Below are 18,232 nucleotides of genomic sequence, written 5' to 3'. Positions count from 1 at the left end.
GTCATGTGGCCCATCATTATGATCCAGTTCTTTGTTAGTAAAATATATTTGTGAAATTAAAATGCCAAATCATTTTATCTTATTGTCATTTACAGAAATGAGATTTAAAGACACTCATAAGTCTTACCCAGTGGTGTTTTCGCTTTCTCTGGGATTCACTTTGATAATATTATCAAGGTCTTCACTTCTTTAAAAAAAAGTTTAGATAAGTTTCAAAGTATCCCCACAGTATTTTTACAAACACATTCCATATTACTGATGTTATTAATTAATCCAATATAATTCTATATTATTGATGATATTAATTAATTCAATTATACCAGTATTAAATTCATTTTTATTATAAAAATGACCTATTAATAATATAGTTAAGTTAATCTTTAGGATTCTATTGAGCTTTATGTAAATTTAAATTTAGATAGACTACTGTAGACATTCTTTTTGTTTTTTGGCTAGGTATAGGTTTATTTACTATTATTATTTATTTAATGGAGGTACTGGGATAGAACCCATCACCTCCTGCATGCTAAGCATGCACTCTACCACTGAACTATACCCTCCCTCCTTGTACAGAGACATTCTATCTGCCCTGAAAGGGTTCAGGTACAGAAGAGAGAAGACAAACTCAAAGATGTGATCCCCCTCAACATACTGAGAAGTTCACACAGTTAACCCAGGAGAAAACTACCAAGATTCAGAAACATTAAGGCAGCTCTCCCCCTCTGCTGGTTTTATCTGCCCTGGCGTTTGCTTTGATAATCATTTTGAGATCTTGGCTTCTTTGGGAAAAAAACACGAAAACCTTATGTCAGTTAGGATACACTCAATTTTCTCTGAAATCCGTATAAATAAGAATGTCCCTGAAAGGGTGTCAGATGTTTCCAGGGCCAAATAATCTGAAAACTTTGATGTAATAATCCCTTAGCTTATCTTGATTAATTTCCACAGCAGTAATTGGTTTAAGTCAGTTTAGAAAAGCTTCACCAACACATTTCTCGCTTTGCAATTTTGTCCTTTATATTTCTTAGTTTAAATATGAAGTTTGTCTCATTTTTTAATTATTTAAGAAAATATAGAATAGGAGATTATGCAATAGGCATTCCTGCACTTACTTCAATGCAACTCAAACGTGTGGTCCTGTGGAAACAGGATCGACCCTATTCCTTTGCCTACTATCTCTGATTGGCCCCAAAGTACAACAGTTCATCTGTGGCAGAGGAAAGCATAACACACCCGTTTCTAACGAGGCGTGAAACGTTACCATGGAAAAAGGGAGCCACATCATGTTAGGAGCTTTACTTACACTTTTCCATTTTTGTCAGTCCTCTGATTAACTTTAATAAGACTCCCAAGGTCTTGGTTTCTTTGTAACATTGGAGGGGCCCGGGAGGGCAGAGAGAGAGAAAGAAAGACAACAATTCAGTTTCTTCTGACAACAGCAGATTTCTCATAACAGGGCTAAGCAGTACCTAAAGCATCAGAAGCCTTTAAAAATGTCTAATTCAAGCGGCTCTTCTCATGTAAAATGCTGATGTGCTAACTACCCTCATAGTAAGGACCCATCCATCACTCAGCCGTGATTACATCAGTTTACTAGTAAAAGTTCCCTCCAGGCCTCAGATTTTGTTTTCTTTGTCCTTTGAGGGTGGGTTGGTGAGAAACTAATTTCAACACGTGGGTTGAAATACTGACTTTTTTAAAGGTGGAAATCATTCACATCAGGAGTAGAAATAAGAGGATCAACATTTAAAATCTAAACACTTTGAAGATTTGGACAAGTCATGTTTAATAAAAAGTAACCCTGGAGAAGTAGAAATAACTTTATGATGACCTTAGTACTTCATATGAGTTGACCACAGCCAGTAAAACTTTCACACACCAACAGCTTAAAACAATTAGGGAACACGAAGGAGAATCTCTCTAAATTCCCCGATAGTTCAATGCCATTTTCATCTGTCTCTCACTGCGATAAGGCTGTTAACATTTGAGGTTCCTTCCATATAAGAAAGAAAGAAGGGAGAGAAGGAGGGAAGATGAGACAGGGACTGTGGGCTCTCCCTACTATACCAATGGGACCCCTCATTTCTGCATCAAAGCCCAGTTGCTGTCAAGTTAGCCCAGATTACACATCGCTTCTCTTTTCTCCTCCTTGCTAGCCCACACAGAAATTTACTTGTGACGCTCATCCCACTTTTCCTAATTTCCAACACTTTTGTGGAACTTTCTCAACTTCATTTCTTAAAATTTTGAAATCTCATCTTTTCCTACAAAACTCATATAACCACTTACAAAGAACTGACTGCTTTCCCATTTCATCTGTTCTCCATTTGAAAAAAAAATCACCTGTAATAATGCTTGCACATTCACATTATAGTAACATGTTGTCAATACACATTCAATGTCTGAATGGAGATTGTGATCGCCAATGCTTTTCATTAAACGGACTTTGTTCTACATCTGAGAATGTTAAGAAGGCATGCTGCCAAGATTGACTTGGAAAGCTAGAATACCCGTCTGTGTACAGATTGGCACAGATCAATGGTTTTTAAAGATAACTAGGACAATAGAGACAATTATGTTAGGAAGGCAAATTTAATGACTAACTGAATACAAGGTAAACAGCCAATCTGGAGAAAAAGCAGTAGAGACTCATAAATCCTTACCCTCTGTCGTTCTTAATTGTTCTGGAGTTTTCTTTAACTAAATTGTCAAAAGTTTGATTTCTTTCAACATGAAAAATAATATCATTAGTGTAGCTCATTTTCCAGTATATCAGTATCAGTCTAGAACTCTAAGTTAACCTCTTCAAATGCTATCCATTCAGTTACTGATTGCTAATTAACTCACTCTTTTTTATGATACAAAATAAATAAAAGCATGGCTCTTGACCTTGAGATGTTTACAGATATATCAGCAAGATATACATATGAAGTGACTCAATCAAGATTCCAATTGAAAAAGGTCTTAGTATCTTATTAAAAACAGAAGACTTCAGCGGTGAGGAGCCATGCTCCCGGCATCAAAATGTCTCATAGTAAAGATATTAAGTTCTCAAAGCAACCCACTGCCCACTACTTGTAACAGCCAGTTTGACATCTTTCACTTTTAGATACAAGAGGGAACTTGGAGATCATCTAGAGCGTGCCCTTCATTTTATGGAATGAGGAAACAGAGGTCCTCCAGGGGTTGAGCAACTTGTCCAGTGTCCTGCAGATTGATATTGGTGGCAGAGCCAGCACCAAGCTATCCACCCACCCACTGACCCTGGTCGAGGGCCTGTTCCACCAGCCTGTCTGACTTTTGTCGTGAGCAGGAGGTCTCCCCCAGGAAATGGTATACAGTTTAGGACTCAATCAAACAAGCCTGTAAGAGTCTCAGTCAAATCTTACCCTTTGCCATCTTTGTCTGTCTGAGGATTCCCAAAGATGAGATTTTCAAGGCTTTTGGCTCTATAAAACACAAAGAAACTCAAATAAAAGATTGTATATTGAAATAAAATTGTCTGGTATCTTGAAAGGTCAGATACAGTAAAAATTTGTCATGAATTGCTCATTTACTCTTACTGAATAGAAGAGCAGAAATCCTTCTGGGCAATTATGTCTGAACTAAATGTACAATACTGAGTGCATGGCCCCATCTGCTAGTACATTTTATGCCAGAGGGTATAACTCTCTCCCAGCTAATGTCTGAAAGAATGAAACAAGCAATCTGGGAGATAATATTTTCAGTTTCGAGACAGATGCACTTACCTTTTCTCTGTTGGCTCTGCCTTAAGATTTCCTCTGAAGAGACCATCAAGACCTTGATTTCTTTAAATGTATTGAATAAAAAAACCTCATCAGTGGTCATATAGGATACTTAACTCTTACAAAAACATAGATCAGTTTACATCTAAGACAGGAATAGAAGCTGGTTAGGAAAGACGAGTCACAATTTTTGAAGTCATTTTATGCCAACTAGGTTTTTCCCAGATTCAAATTTAAATTGCAGTGGACCTAGAGAAAAGAAAAGATAGAAACTGGGGATCCACAAGCCTAAAAGGTCCACGGATGTGCTTTTGGCGTTCATGAAGTGTTTTTGTTTTTAATGTGAGCCAATATTTTCAAAGCTGGCCACAACACCTGGAATTTCAGGATCTCCTGAAACTGTCCTGCATCTCTGGGCTCCGATTCTCACGTGGCAACATCTGCTGGAGCTGAGAAACAGCTGGGCACCCCCGACAGGGCACTGCCTCATGTTCCAGAGCCAGCTCCCTTCATTTATTTCTACCCGCCTGGCCTTAGCAGGCTGCAGAGTCTGAATCTTAATACCGCCTCTCTTTATCGATAAGAGAACTGAAAGGCAGCAAATTGCAGCGAGTTGTTGACAGGCAATCATATAGATCATCATCGTCAGAACAGGGTATGGGAAAATCACATCTTTTGATCCTCAGATCCATGAGTGCATTTGACATTTGCTTTGTTCCTCCTTCTCTTTTGTCCCTGCCTGTTTTCGTATGTTAGTAGCCAAGTGACAGTGAGAGAATAAAACTGCACAACCTCTAACACAAACTTCAAGTAATGTGATTTTTAAATTATGCAATTATAAATGACTCAAAATAAGGAGATAATGTTAACTAAGATAATGAGGGTTTTTTGTAGTGGTTAAACTAAAAGCATTTAGTGACCAGACTCTGTTTACATACTAATACGTTAGTATTTCAGGAACAGAAACGTGGTTATTTTTATAACCGCCTTACTAAACAATGGAGAACAAAAATCAAAGACACTTTAATATTATTATCTTTCAATTGTAAACCATTCATAATAATGATGAAATGGTGCTGATTTCTGTAAGCTTTTTATTCAAGATTTGTACAACACTTTAGCCCAGTATGTAGGGCTTGCATACTGAAAAGTAACAAAGTAAATTCAGTAATAAAGTGAAAAAGAAATGTTTTAAAATCTTACCTGTTCAAGCTTTTGTTCATTTTGATGAGATTATCCAATTCTTCACTTTGGAGAAATGAAAAAATAATCTCACATCAGTAAAAGCCTGGCCAGGCTCAAGGGGCAGATTCACCTTAAAATAACCATTTCTGAGTTCTCTGAAGTTCAACATATATCCCACCTTATCATCCGTGAAAATCCTGTCTATCTTTCAAAGCCCTCCTCAAACACATTTTTCTCCAAGAAATCTTCCCCAGTCCTTTAACTGAACAGAGTCCTCTACCTTTTTGGAAGTCTGGCAGCATTTTGGATTTTTGTATCTCCTTTATGTTACTTACATAGCTGTACTTTGTAATGTAGTAATTACACACTTGTCTCACATTAATGTCCTTGCTCCTACACATACGATGCACACAAACTCACACATACCCCCACTTAAAATTTAGAACTGTATTTTATATTGGATCCTTTTCAGTATTTAATACAGTGTTTTTCACAGAGTAGATGCTTAATACTGGTTTTAATTGCATCAACAAATATACATACATTGACTAATTATAGATTCTAGCTTTGTAGAATGTACTTGCACAAAACTGCTATTGGAAAACAGTCGTTTACCTGTAAATCTGGCTTCCTTCCTGAATCCTACTCTCCTTCATTCCAGGTCAGCTAAATTTCCTCTCCTGTTTCCATATTTGGGAACTCTGAAGACTATTGGCTGCTTCCTCAGGAGCCACCTGTTCAAGCTAAACCCCTGGGTTCCAGAATATTCATTAGAACCCCATGAGCTCAATTGGCTCCCCAGAGAAGGCAGCCACAGGGGCTTCTTGTTCCTGTTGGCTCCTCAGAGCACGTCCTCTCCTCAACTCTCCATCTCCATTGCCCCCAATTCTCTCGCCCTCCTCATCAGCTGTCCAGTTCTCAATCTCAGTTCTCCCTGATCCCTCCTCTAGAATCACACATTTCCACACTTTCTCAATGTTCCCCTTTCTTCATGAGTCATCACTGGTGTTGACCAGAGGACACGAGGCCAAGGTACTCGGGAGTTAGACACTCAGGTTCCCAAGTCAAGGATACCTGGATTCCAATCCAGGATTCACTGCTTATTAAGTTGGTGACTCTGGGTGAGTTACCTAACCTCTTGCTGCCAGTTTTTTTCATCTGTAAAATAAGAATACTCATTGTATACACTTCAGAAGAGAACCAGTAAGTTAATGAATATAAAGTGATTAGCATTGACACCTGGCAAGTCATAAACTTTCACTTAATTAATTTTGGCCATTATAATAAACAGTTCCCAGTCAGTATTAACTTTTGCATTTAATAAATGCTTGCTACATTTATTTTTAAGCTGAATTTAGAGGCACCAAGATTTTGGCTCAGCCTTAGAGAGGTAAGGTCTCTGAGTCACTTATGTGCTTGGAAGATGCCTGGCACAAGAGATCACCAGAATAGCTGCTGGGATAGTCCTCTTAAGGATCCTAAAAGCACATTCAATCAACAGCCATCACAGAGATGAATCCTTTAAAGTAATACTGCGTAGTCAACGGCAGGGTTGAAGGCTGGGAATAAATACTGAAACATAAAATTTGCTGACTCTGATGAAAAATTGATTAACATTCTATCCTCACGTGGGACCAACACTACCCAGCCCCCTGACACAGTGCTGCACTGTTACTTCTTGCTTGAATTTCTACCTTCCAACTCTGAGGCTGCAAATGTCCACATCCCCAAGGCAAACAGCAAACCCAAGAATCTTGTAAATTTTAGCCCCATACCTTTCTGACTGGTATGAGCCACAAGGATAAGATTATCAGGATTTGGGGTTCCACAAAAAAATTAGCACAAGTCAGGAGAAGACACTCTGTGGGAAATTAAGTAAAATGGGAATTGCATTCTGAACAAAGAAGCTGAGCTTTTAAAATGACCTGAAACTGATGAAAGCTTTGGATATTAAGTTTCACCACTGCATTTATAATAAATTAAATGCTTTTAGTCGGATAGAAGTAATAGTCTATTTCCCAAAGGAGTATCACAAAGAGTGACTTGGGTAAATAAAGCTATTTTTAGTCCCAACAGACAGCCCACAGTAACAATACTCAGCTATCAATGATGCAACAGACATATCCCCTGGCCCCTGTCAAAGCAGCAACTTTTCCCCATGAAGAATTGATGTGGCTGTGGAATTCGTGCATCATGGTGAGGGACAGGGGACAGGAAAGTTAAACCAGCTGCAGCTCTCACTGGTTTTGTTTGATGGATGCCAAACCATAATGTGATGTCCTTCAGCATCACTCACCTACCTCTCCCTTAAAGAGCCTTATCACCCACCAAAAAACTATCTAGTCTCTATTAAAAAGAAAACATTCTTTCAAACATAAATAAATAAATAAATAAATAAATAAATAAATAAATAAATAAATAAATAAATAGATAGATAGATAGATAGATAGATAGATAGATAGATAGATAGATAGATAAATAAAATGAGAGATCTAGGCCCTTAGACAATAGAAGAAATGAAAATGAAACATTCGGGATACTTTCTACCATCTCTGTCATGGATTTAAAGCCTTTATTTTGTGCCTGAATTTGCAGAGAAGAGCTAAATGTCACTTCTTGTTTCTTGTCTTCAGTCCTTTTGATTGAGCCTGCAGTCCCTAATAACACTCTCAGCACTGTGAAATTCCATTGAGCAAGGGAAATTCTCATAGGCATGGGATTGAAACTACAGGATATTTATACTCAGGGTTTTCTCACTACTCATAAACACTTCTACTTTGCACAAAGCATTGTGTCCGATCCTGGCGAATAAGACAAACTATCTGCTCTGAGAGATTAAAGAGATAACAGAGAAGATGAGACACACTTGTACATAAATACCATGAAACAATATCAAATGTGATTAGTTGTTATATAACATGAATAATGGGGCTCTAATAGCTCAGAAAGGCAGGAGCCACATCTCACAGGGTCACTCAGGGTAGGCCTCACAGAGAAGGTGGTATTTGATCTGGAACTTGAAAAGTGGGTAGGATGTGGGTGGATTGATATGGTAGCCTTGAGGCTGGAAAAGGCCACCATGTGGGTGGAATAGTATAAACAAAGGCAGAGGCTCTGGAAACTACAGAAAAGAAGTGGTTTAATTTGGTATTTCATGTAGGGTAAATATAAGGATAAAGTCAGAAATAGCAAAGGAATGTTAGGTGGGAGCCAGGTTAACAAAAACCTTGAATAAGGTTATGTGTAATTGAATGGGCAATGGGGAGCCAGTGGAGTGATTTTTTAAGCAGAAATATAGAAAGAACAATCTGGTAGTGATGGATAGTAATGGTTTAGTTGAAGGAGTGTAAGTCAAACTGGATGGCTACTCTAATAACCTGTGATGGAAGCAATGAGAGTATGAACTGGGGTGAGACCATGTGGGCATGTGGGGTATTTTAGATATTTAATCCATACATGCTTGATACCACATAGAGGGGACAAGACGTGAAAGAATAAAAGATGATTCCAGAAAGGTGAGCTTGTCTGAATTAAAGAACAGAGAGAAGTCAGGAAATAGCACATTTGGGAATTTGAAAAGTTGAAAGGAAGCTGAAAACAGCCTAGGACAGTCTAAATGGGGGTGCTGGGGAGATAGGTAAATAGAGATCTGAGCCAGCAATGTAAATACAGGACTGGGGATTCAGAACAAAGTCAAAACCATGGACAGCTGAGGAGACTGGGATGAGCATCAGTCACCAGAAGAGGAAGCAGAGGAAGAGGAAGGTGCATAAATGGCAGTGCTGCTCATTTTCCAGGGACACTAAGCTAGAGAGACTGAGTCTGTCTTCTCTCAAATTATAAATAATAAAACAGCATTGGGATTTTGTTCACTTTTGGTACGTTTAAAGGTACTGGTTAAGCATTTTTGAAACAAAAATCTCAAAACTCAAGCTCAAAAGCTCCAAGCTCTCACCCCTTGTCAGCTTTCTGAAGTGAAGTGGCCACTGTGACGATGTTCTTGAGATCCTGACTCCTTCATACAACGAAAAATAAACACAAAGTCAATGACAGTAGAGCTATCTTTGAAGTAGCTAAAATTTCTTACCTGTTCTCGGTGAAGAAAGCAATCATCCATGTGTTGTTCAGAAATTATGAGTTTAACTGAATAACAAAATAGTTCTATCATATCAGCATGCAAACACACACACACACACACACACACATATACACACGCACATGCCAGTTACTCCACTTGGGCATTGGCTCTGCCATCTAGTGCTCACTGAAATAACTACAGTGTCTCCCAAAGACTTGTATCAGCTGCTCTCAACTTACATACTTAAAAAAGGATATGGAAAAGAAAATTCCATTAACTGCACAAGTAAACACAGAGTATATTCAGAATTTTTTCTACCAACCAGGGAACATTAAGCAACATATACAGATGATTAATTAGTCCCTTATATGAGGTGAAAGTATCTGTCTTCTTAGGTTTCCAAAAAAAAAAAGTACGTTTAAAACCATAGACACCTAATGGGCTTGAATCCATACTGGCCTCCCTAGATAATGAAAAGAAACAATTCTGGAGATCCTTATAGGTTTACCTGTAGTTAAGACCTGTGGTTCATGAGCAATATCTTATAGGAGGTTAATAGAGTTGCATGAAAAAAATAATGTTGTAGTCAAGTACATTGAGGAAACATAACTGACTTTTAGAGATTTGGAGTGCATATAAGTGCACTGAAGGTTCTGATGGTAGAGAACTCTATTTCTCCTAAGTGTGCTCTTTCACAGAACATGCATTGACATCTTGTGGCATCTGGGACACAGTTTGGGAAATGCTGTGATAGATCTGCACTTTGTTACTAGGTACAAAGAAAAGATGGCTCTCCCCTCCCCAAAGGTAAGGTGTCTGTGTGATGTACGTTTAAAACTGGGACTCTTCAGATAGTCAAGGGAGATCATAAAAAAGGAAAAGTGTGTAAGTTTTGCTCTTGGAAAATGTTTTCAGTCAAAAAAATGTTTGACTGAATAATTGGTTTATCAGAACGGTTAAGATGGTAAATTTAAGGTTACCTTTTTAATTATAATTTTTAAAAAAACTGGTTTATCGTATTGACAGACCTATGAAATAATACTGTTCAAAACCAAATTTCAAAGACAGTATTTTTTCCTAATAAGTAAATGAATCCCAAGCAAATACTTAAACGAGATGGGATACACAAGACAACAGCATAAATGAGGACCGTCATGGGGAAATTTATCAAAAACATCAATAAAATTTGTAAGCTTTTTTCTGATGGTGCAGGCGGAGCTGAATGTGACCTTATCATGCAGCCAATTCTGGGTAAAGCTTTTGAAGAAGTTCAATCAAGTGACTATATTTCCACCTATTCATTTATACATCAACACCAACTACATCACAGCCCTTGGGATAAGTGCTGGGAATAAAGAGACGTTTTCCTGTCTTAAGGGGTTTGATCTTATTCTGTCATCATGTTCAGACAATTTTGGTTGTTCTTAATGTAATGCTTGGAACAGAAATAAAAGGAATAAAATTCTGTAGACACACATAAAAATATTTATTACCCACTATACTGAAGTCAATTGGAAAACTGATTTTGTCCATTTTATTATTAATTTTATGTATCTTTAAGTGTTCTAATAAAGTATACTTTATCTTTTCTACAATTACATAGATATAGATCATTGTATCTTATACTTCTTTCGGTAGATCTGTTGGTTTCTGTATATATGTGTGGTTTAGGTGGACATATCTGCCTGTATTTTTAAATTTAAAAGATAATGTCTGTTAGGTAAGAAAATTTTCCTCTGTTAAATTTAAATTTATAAGAAAACATTTATATTAAAAAAAATCAGTGTTTTGGAACAATAGCACTACTTGAGATAACAGACTTTGAAGTACGTTTATCTTCATTTTATTTTAGCTACCAGTCATCAGTAAAGCATTTATCTCCATTAGATAATGACAATGTTTTTAAATATTAACAATATTTTTTGTTAGGCATCAGAAGGATGTTTTTTTCTTAAAGACGTATCTCATTTGAACCGTATCAAGAAATATACTTGCTCAGATAAGACAGGAAACATTTTCATATTTCCAGCACACCCTCCACACTGAGAATGACCACATTGAGTTGACAGAATTAAATTGTACAAGGTTAGGTTCTGTTACCAGTTGTGATATAAGGCTTTTCTCTGATCTTTTTCTAAATATCTGGTTGACCTACTTATACATTCTTGCTTGTTCTCAAGAAACTATATTCAACTATTTTTTGTACTCCTGAGGACATATGTTAATTACATAGAAAACACTTCCCTTTCATATTCTTTCATTAAAATCATCTTGCTGTGATTAAACTAATCAGGGTTTAAAACATGCAAGTTGTCCTCATTTTATATTTAAGATAATTCATGGAAGAAATAAATTAGAGTAGTAAAAATGGATTAAACCAATTCCCATGAAATTTAGCTTCTTTTGAATCTATAAGAGCTCACTGCTCTATAGTTGCTGGTTTTAGATTAGAATTTAGGTGGTACTAACACCAATTTTTTTAGCCCCCTAACAAAATTCTATTCAAATTAAGATTTAATTGCTCAACACTATAAAAGTAAAAGGAGAAATAATGTAAGATAGAAAGGCCTGAGAAGTTATTTTTAGGAATAGTAATTATAGCCACTGCACAAATAAAAAGTCATAAATCTGGCCTATATTTTTAATTAATTCAATGAAAAAGTATTCTCTTAACATTAAAAAAAAAAAAAAAGTTAGCCTCTTCTCCTAAGGACAAAATTTCAAAGATACTGTGAAGTTTCACTCAGCAGAAATTCAGACCTGGCTTTTTAACTCATTAGGTTGAACGCCCAGAGCTTCACAGCCCTGCCACCCAATCAGCATTTTCTAGCTGAAGTTACCGTCTTAATGAAGAATAGTTCTGGAATTGTCTTACATGTGGTCAAAAAAAATCACCACCAAAAAGTAAAAATACAAAAGAATCAAAGGCAGGCCATCAAGTGGACCTGACGTTTTCAGCCTTCATTGAGATACCATTCTTTACATCCTTCAATAACAAGGGAAATGTGCCGTGTACGTCTTGAAAGACAGTTCAAGATTATTAAACAGTTTGACAGGAACACAAGGAAGATTTTCAGATCTCTGATTTTGTTTCCAAGTATTAATCGTAGAGTATTGGAAATTCCAAGTGGAAATGCAACTCTGTCTCTTTTCTTGATTCAAAGACAAGTGAATTAGAACATTTTTCAAAATTTGTGATAGGTTTGAAATACATTACAAGTGCCTCTATTAAGACAAGACTAAAGAACTACCCAAAGGTATTTCTAACATAAGGGAGGGGCTGAGCGGTAACACTAAGTTTCAAGAGTATCTTTTAACAGAAAATGTAGCTCTTAATAGGAATCTTAACTAGGAGTAAATATAAACCATAAACACATACATAGTTTCTATTTATATTACATATATGTCAAGTACACATATGTATACATGTATATTTATATACAGAGAGAGAGAGAGAGGTTCCTTATACATTGGTTCTTAACACATAAATTGGAGGAAACCTGACATGGAACACTTCCCAGACATGGCTATTGCTCAGTTTCTATCTTGAAGGTGTATTTCTATAAGACAATTCATGGCCATGTGCATCCAAAGGCCAACATCAATACACATTTGTGTGGGCAAACAGAATTAGAAAAGCTTTCCAAGTGCTTCTTTGGTGAGTGTGCACACAAAACATACCCACGCTTTGCACAAAACAAGTCACAAGTCATTTACTTTCATTCCCTTGAACTTCTTCATTTTGCAATACATTCTGGAGTGCTAAGTCTTACCTGTTATCCTGCCTCAGCTGGTTAGGAGATGAAACAAGAGAACTGGGTTTGGGAGGTATTGGAGGGTGAACAGTTGGTTCCCTTTGAAACAGAAAGCAGCAGTTCATTTCACCATGGAAACATGGTAAATTTTAGCATCTATTCACCAAATGCATTTATTGTCTGGAAGGAAACGTTTAATGTGTGTTACAATCCCCATGCATAAGCTACCTGAAAGGCCAGGATCTCTGCTGCTCTAAACTTCAAAGAAGTCAAATTCTTAAATTACAGGTACTTTAAAGGTTCATCTAATGAGATTTTTCAAAACTCTGTCCTCTATCATTTGAAACATAATGTGTTCTTTAAACAGCTTAATATTTTACTAGACCACATCACCCAAGTTATGACATTTGGGGTCCACAGCACATGAGCATAATAAATGGTTCTTGGGCATCAACACATAAGCTTCTTTAGGAATTATGTCATCTATCAGGTTGCTATGGAAACAGGAAGAAAGGTTTTCAATTCCACAGACCTCAAGGTAAAGTTGATTTGAAGCTCTTAACTAATCTGACTTAAATATTGTCAGCACAGGCCAGTTGGATGCCAGCAAAGCACACATACGCTGTCAGCCTAAACCCTGCAACAAAGTGCCAAGGCAGCCTCTAAGCTGGCATGATTTGCTCACCCAGGAACAGCAGATGGGCAATTATGGGCATATTTGGGATGTTACTCCCCCACCCCAACACTACCACCCCAGTGGTTCCCTGTTATCCTTGTGATCTAGACTCTCTGTACCCCTCTGGCTTCCGCAGCATGCTAGCAAGCATGTGGGCTCTGGAGTCAGGCTGCCTGAATTGCCAGCTGTGTGACAATGAACTAAACTGATTCCATTTCTCCATCCATAAATAACTCTTCCAATAGGATTGTTGGGGTGTTGTCAGGACTGAATGAAGTCATGCTTTTATTTAACAAACATTTATTAGTAGCTTTCTATGCACAAAGCACTCTACAGAGGGGATAGTTCCCCGGTTCTCAAAAGGCTTTCAATATACAAATACATGACAGACGAAGGAAAGTACTATGAAGAAAATAAAACAGAATAAGCGATTATAGAGCAATGGTGAGGGAACACCTGTCTGTGAGGTGCAACTTGAGCCAAGACATGAAGGAAGTGATAAAATGAGGCACGAGGACCTCAGAGGACGAGCACAGAAATCTGGGCATCATCAGCTTGGAGATGGCATCTAACATGTGAAACTGGATGGGATCACCTAGGAAGTCAGTGTCAGTAGAGACGAAAAGAGAGCCAATAGCTGACCCCTGAAACTTGCAATATTTAGATGTCAAGAATATGAGAAGAAACAGCAAAAAGTCTGAAGACACGTGGCCAAGGAGAAGAGAAAAGAAACGTGAGGGTGTGGTTTCCTGGAAGGCAAGTGAGGAAACTGTTCCGAGGAAAGAGTAACTGACCGTGTCAACTGCTACTGATATATCAAATAATACAAGGATGGGGAGTTACCATGGTTTCGCAAATAAAGTGGTCATCAATAACACTGATAAGAGCAGCTTTGATGGGGCAGTGGTGAAAAAAACTTATCGGAGTAGATTTAAGGCAAAATGGGAAGCAGAGGCATTGACGTAGATACTTCTCTTGCAGTGAAGACAGAAGAGAAAAAGGGGTACTACCTGAAGGTTGATCGGTCAAGGAAGGTTACTAGAGTATGTAGATATGATTCTAGGAATGCTCCAGTGAAGAGAGTAAATTTGATGGTGCAGAGAAGTGAGCAGAAAATTGCTAGACTAGAGAAGCAAGGGGACCTAGGGCACAGGTGAGATGGTTGGTCTTGGATGGAAGAACAGAGAGCTCATGCATTTAATCTTTACTTCAATCCCAGAGGTACATGTTCTTCTTCCTGTTTTACAGATGAAAATACTGAGGCCCAGAAAGTGAAAATAAATGTCCCATGATGATCTATAGCTGGTAAGAAGCAGAGTGAAAAATCCAAACCAGGAAGTCTGGCTTTGTAAGCCCTCCCCAAGCTATGCTGTCTCTCAAGGGATCCTTATTCAACACCACTGGCTCAGGTGAGGTTAGTACTCGTGGAATTGACATAAGGCTAGTTGCCATTGTTTTCTCTCGCCACGTTCAGCTGCTTCAGGGGCAGGAACAGACCACACAGAGAGTTGAATTTAACTAAGTTTATCCATGTGAGTGCAACAGAGAGAATGATGACATGGGATGGGGAGGGGTGTGCAAGGAAGGGATTACAGTGAGGGACCGTGGGATCTGAGATGGACATGGAGGGAAACAAGGATATGAGGGGAGAGGGGCTGTGAAAAGATGATGGAATCAATGGATTGGTGGTTGTGGTGGGGCTAGGGAATTTCTGGAATCAGAGGACTAGAGGGAATGAGCTGGATAGAGTAGATAGAAAGGGGGTAGATAGAAAATGGAAGCCAGAGAGAGAAAGCTTTGAAATGAAAGTTTTGTAGTGTGTGTAGTTACTTATAAAAGCTAGATTCACGGGTGGCTGAGGTAAGGCAATGGACAAGGTCACTGGAGGGGAGATCACGAAAGTGAAAGGCCAGGATGCGGAAGGACCGCTACATGGATTTGGAAATCACCAAGCATTACGACGGGGGGGGGGGGGGGGGGGCGGGGGGGGCGGGTGTCTGTGAGAGACAATGACCCCAGTGCCATAGTGTCCACGGAGTGAGGGTGAGTGACTCAGAGACCTTCAGATGACTCCAGTGTGCAAAAGAAGCTCAAGATGTCATGGCTTCAAGGAAGATGGGGAGTTATAGGGAGGAGGGAGTTAAAATTGATAGGAATTAGCAAGCAGGAGCAAACAGGACCCTCCTCTTCCTTCAAATCCTGTGATCCATGAGATTAGAAGAGCAGCCTTCATTGAGGAGGCTGTGGGAGAAGGGTCCTCCGGGAGAACCCAACAAAGAGGTGAGAGATCACTCAGTCAGAGACAGACCAAAGAGGAGTGAGTTTTGACGATAATGAGTGACACATCTAGGGTTGTTTAGGGGAAGGATTTGAGGGGCTAGGATGCTGTATGTTGGGTCAGGTTCAGCACAGCACAGAGCCCTGTGGGGACGGTCCAAGTATAAGAAATGATCTGACTGGGGTTCCCACAGGAGTCCTTGGCCACAGGGATGGAGAGCATGATGGAGAGTCCTGAAGCCTTTTTGGCAAAGTGTGGTAGCGAGTCCCTGGGTGATGGCAAGTGGAGCAGTGGACACGCAGTATGGCGGGTCTCCTGGTTCTTGTGCTGATAGTGGCACTGAAGCCAACAGAAGGGCGTGCAAAGCTTCAGAGCACTGCCTCGCTCTGTGTAAGTGCTGTGGTGGTTGTTTCCAGCCCACGTGAACCCAGTGCTGCATCTGGGCCAAACCACCTGTGCTTCCTACACTCATCCCAACCCCCACACCACAGTCTCCTGCCCCTCTGGGGTGCCTCCTTCCCCCTTTCTCCTGGACACCCCTCCTTGCCCTTCAGACTTTGGCTTGGGTGCCACTGCCTGTAGTGGTTCCCAAAGCTGTGCTGAATACATCCTAGGTCTCCCCAAAGCACAGCTCCTTCACAGCTCATATCATGCTCCTCTGAATTACACATATTTTTTTGTCTCCACTTTGGACTGAAAGCCCCTAAAAGAATAATTGTATTATAGATGAAGTTGGTGCCCAATAAAGACGTGTTTAAAAAAAGGAGTGATTGGCTGAATTTCTGTTTGGTGAGGAGGCAAATGGGTACCGAAGAGAGGCCTAAAATTTTAAAAATTTGTTCAAGGTTAGCTGACCTATAGAAGTCCATTGTTGATTCCACTACTGAATACCCAGTAGGTGCTCGGTGCTCAGATGAGTCATTATGTTATGTGATATGCCTGGAAAAACAATTTACATGAAGATAGTCTCCCCTTTCTCACCTAAGGTTAGATTTTACTATTAGATATTATTTTATTTGTATTGCCATCATCTTCTCATTTCAAAACATATCCCTGAGTTGGGGATAATATGATATCATTCAAATGATAATGTGTCTTTCATGTATTTGTGTTGATTAGCTGATTATATGCTTTCCTTCCAGTGATAGAAGGGTAAGAAGGTAGTCAGTCCCAGGTAACAACAGGTCTGCACAAGGCACTGGATATCTGAAAATAGGCAGAAGGGAGGTAACAAGATGGAAAGGAGGATTACAAAAAAGGAGACCTGGGATGGTGTCCAGCTTTGCTTATACCAGAACACATTGATGAAAAGCTTAATTTCTTCTATGTAGAATGACTAAGTCCTCCGACAGGAGGGTAAATATTGACTGGGTGTGTCTGAGAGGCAGAGAAGAGGAGAGAAGGAGATCTGGGTACAGTGAGGAGACAGTTTGGGGAAAGAAAAGGTAGGCGTGCTGCTGTGAAGGCCAAGAAAAGCAGAGGAGCATACTTATCCCCGAGGGTGTTGCATGTATAGTCCTGTGGGCTGGGGCCCGCTCAGCCACACTGACTACAATCCACCTCAAAGGAGCTTTTATTTGCAGATCTGCAGTGACAGCCACAGATGACAGAACCCCAACTCTCAGGGGCAATGAGAGAAGTCATTCATGCTTTGCCAGGAGCTTGAGGCCATGCCAAGCAGGGGGATTAAAATGTAAGAGTGAGGCAGGAAGCTGTGGCCTGGGATGTTTTGAAGAGATAAAAACATGAGATATTCATGTGGAATAATCCTGTTTGAATGCCACTTTGAGATGCACTGTTTAAGCTTGGATATGCTGACCCTGGTTCTCCTCTCTGCCTTTCCCTCAACTTCATAAGACCTTTGCAGGGTCCATGATACCACATTAGTGACTATAATTGTAAAGAATAACTTTCAGGAATCAAAAGGCAGCTTTCACAAGCAACATGTGAATACTTGCAGATTGTAGCCCAAGGGCCAGGGCTAATAGAAATAACGTTGCCAAGCTGTTTATACTACTTCATTTTCATGCTGCAGCAAAGATCACTGCTTTGCATTATACCTTTTTGGGAAAACATACTTGACTCTGTGACTTCTCTTCAACACTGACTTTGTGACATTTGTGACATTCCTGTTACTCAGCACAGGTCAAGGCTGAAAGAATAACTGACCCTACGAGTGGACTGTGAGCTTTGTTTTCACTTTCCATTGTGCTTTGCTTTTGTACCTCATAAGCAGAATTTTTATTTCAAAACTGGCAAAGGAGATGGAATTTATATTTTTTGAGTTTCAGTAACATGCCAACTTGGCCAAGTTCTCATAACTTTATTTTATTAAATCTGTATATCTATCCTGTGGACTGGTTTTTTTTGTTTGTTTTTGTTTTTTTACTGAGTTTCAAAAAAGGTGAGCAATTTGTCCTGGGTCGCACTGCTAGTAAGTGACCCGGCCAAGTTTTTAACCTAGTCTTTCTGATGTCAAATCCCATGCTTTGATATGTTATGATATAGAGAAAT

General features: G+C 39.1%; 1 protein-coding gene across 7 annotated transcripts in view; it reads right to left on the bottom strand.

The window, feature by feature from the left end:
• The window catches only part of SCEL (sciellin), a 173,704-nt gene that overhangs the window by 39,100 nt on the left and 116,372 nt on the right, over positions 1-18,232 (bottom strand). For 4 of the 7 annotated variants that reach the window (XM_045509153.2, XM_010973529.3, XM_045509156.2 and 1 more), the window contains 7 exons: positions 12,783-12,863; positions 8,887-8,946; positions 4,950-4,994; positions 3,750-3,809; positions 3,390-3,449; positions 1,304-1,363; positions 128-187 (listed from right to left, as the gene is read on the bottom strand). In XM_045509153.2, coding sequence (XP_045365109.2) covers positions 128-187; positions 1,304-1,363; positions 3,390-3,449; positions 3,750-3,809; positions 4,950-4,994; positions 8,887-8,946; positions 12,783-12,863 — 426 coding nt within the window. The remainder of the gene's footprint in view (positions 1-127; positions 188-1,303; positions 1,364-3,389; positions 3,450-3,749; positions 3,810-4,949; positions 4,995-8,886; positions 8,947-12,782; positions 12,864-18,232) is intronic. The other 3 variants (XM_045509154.2, XM_074378370.1, XM_074378371.1) reach the window with 3 other exon arrangements.

Source organism: Camelus bactrianus, chromosome 14, assembly GCF_048773025.1.
Source record: "Camelus bactrianus isolate YW-2024 breed Bactrian camel chromosome 14, ASM4877302v1, whole genome shotgun sequence".
Lineage (NCBI taxonomy): Eukaryota > Metazoa > Chordata > Mammalia > Artiodactyla > Camelidae > Camelus > Camelus bactrianus.
This window is presented reverse-complemented; position numbering and strand designations above follow the sequence as displayed.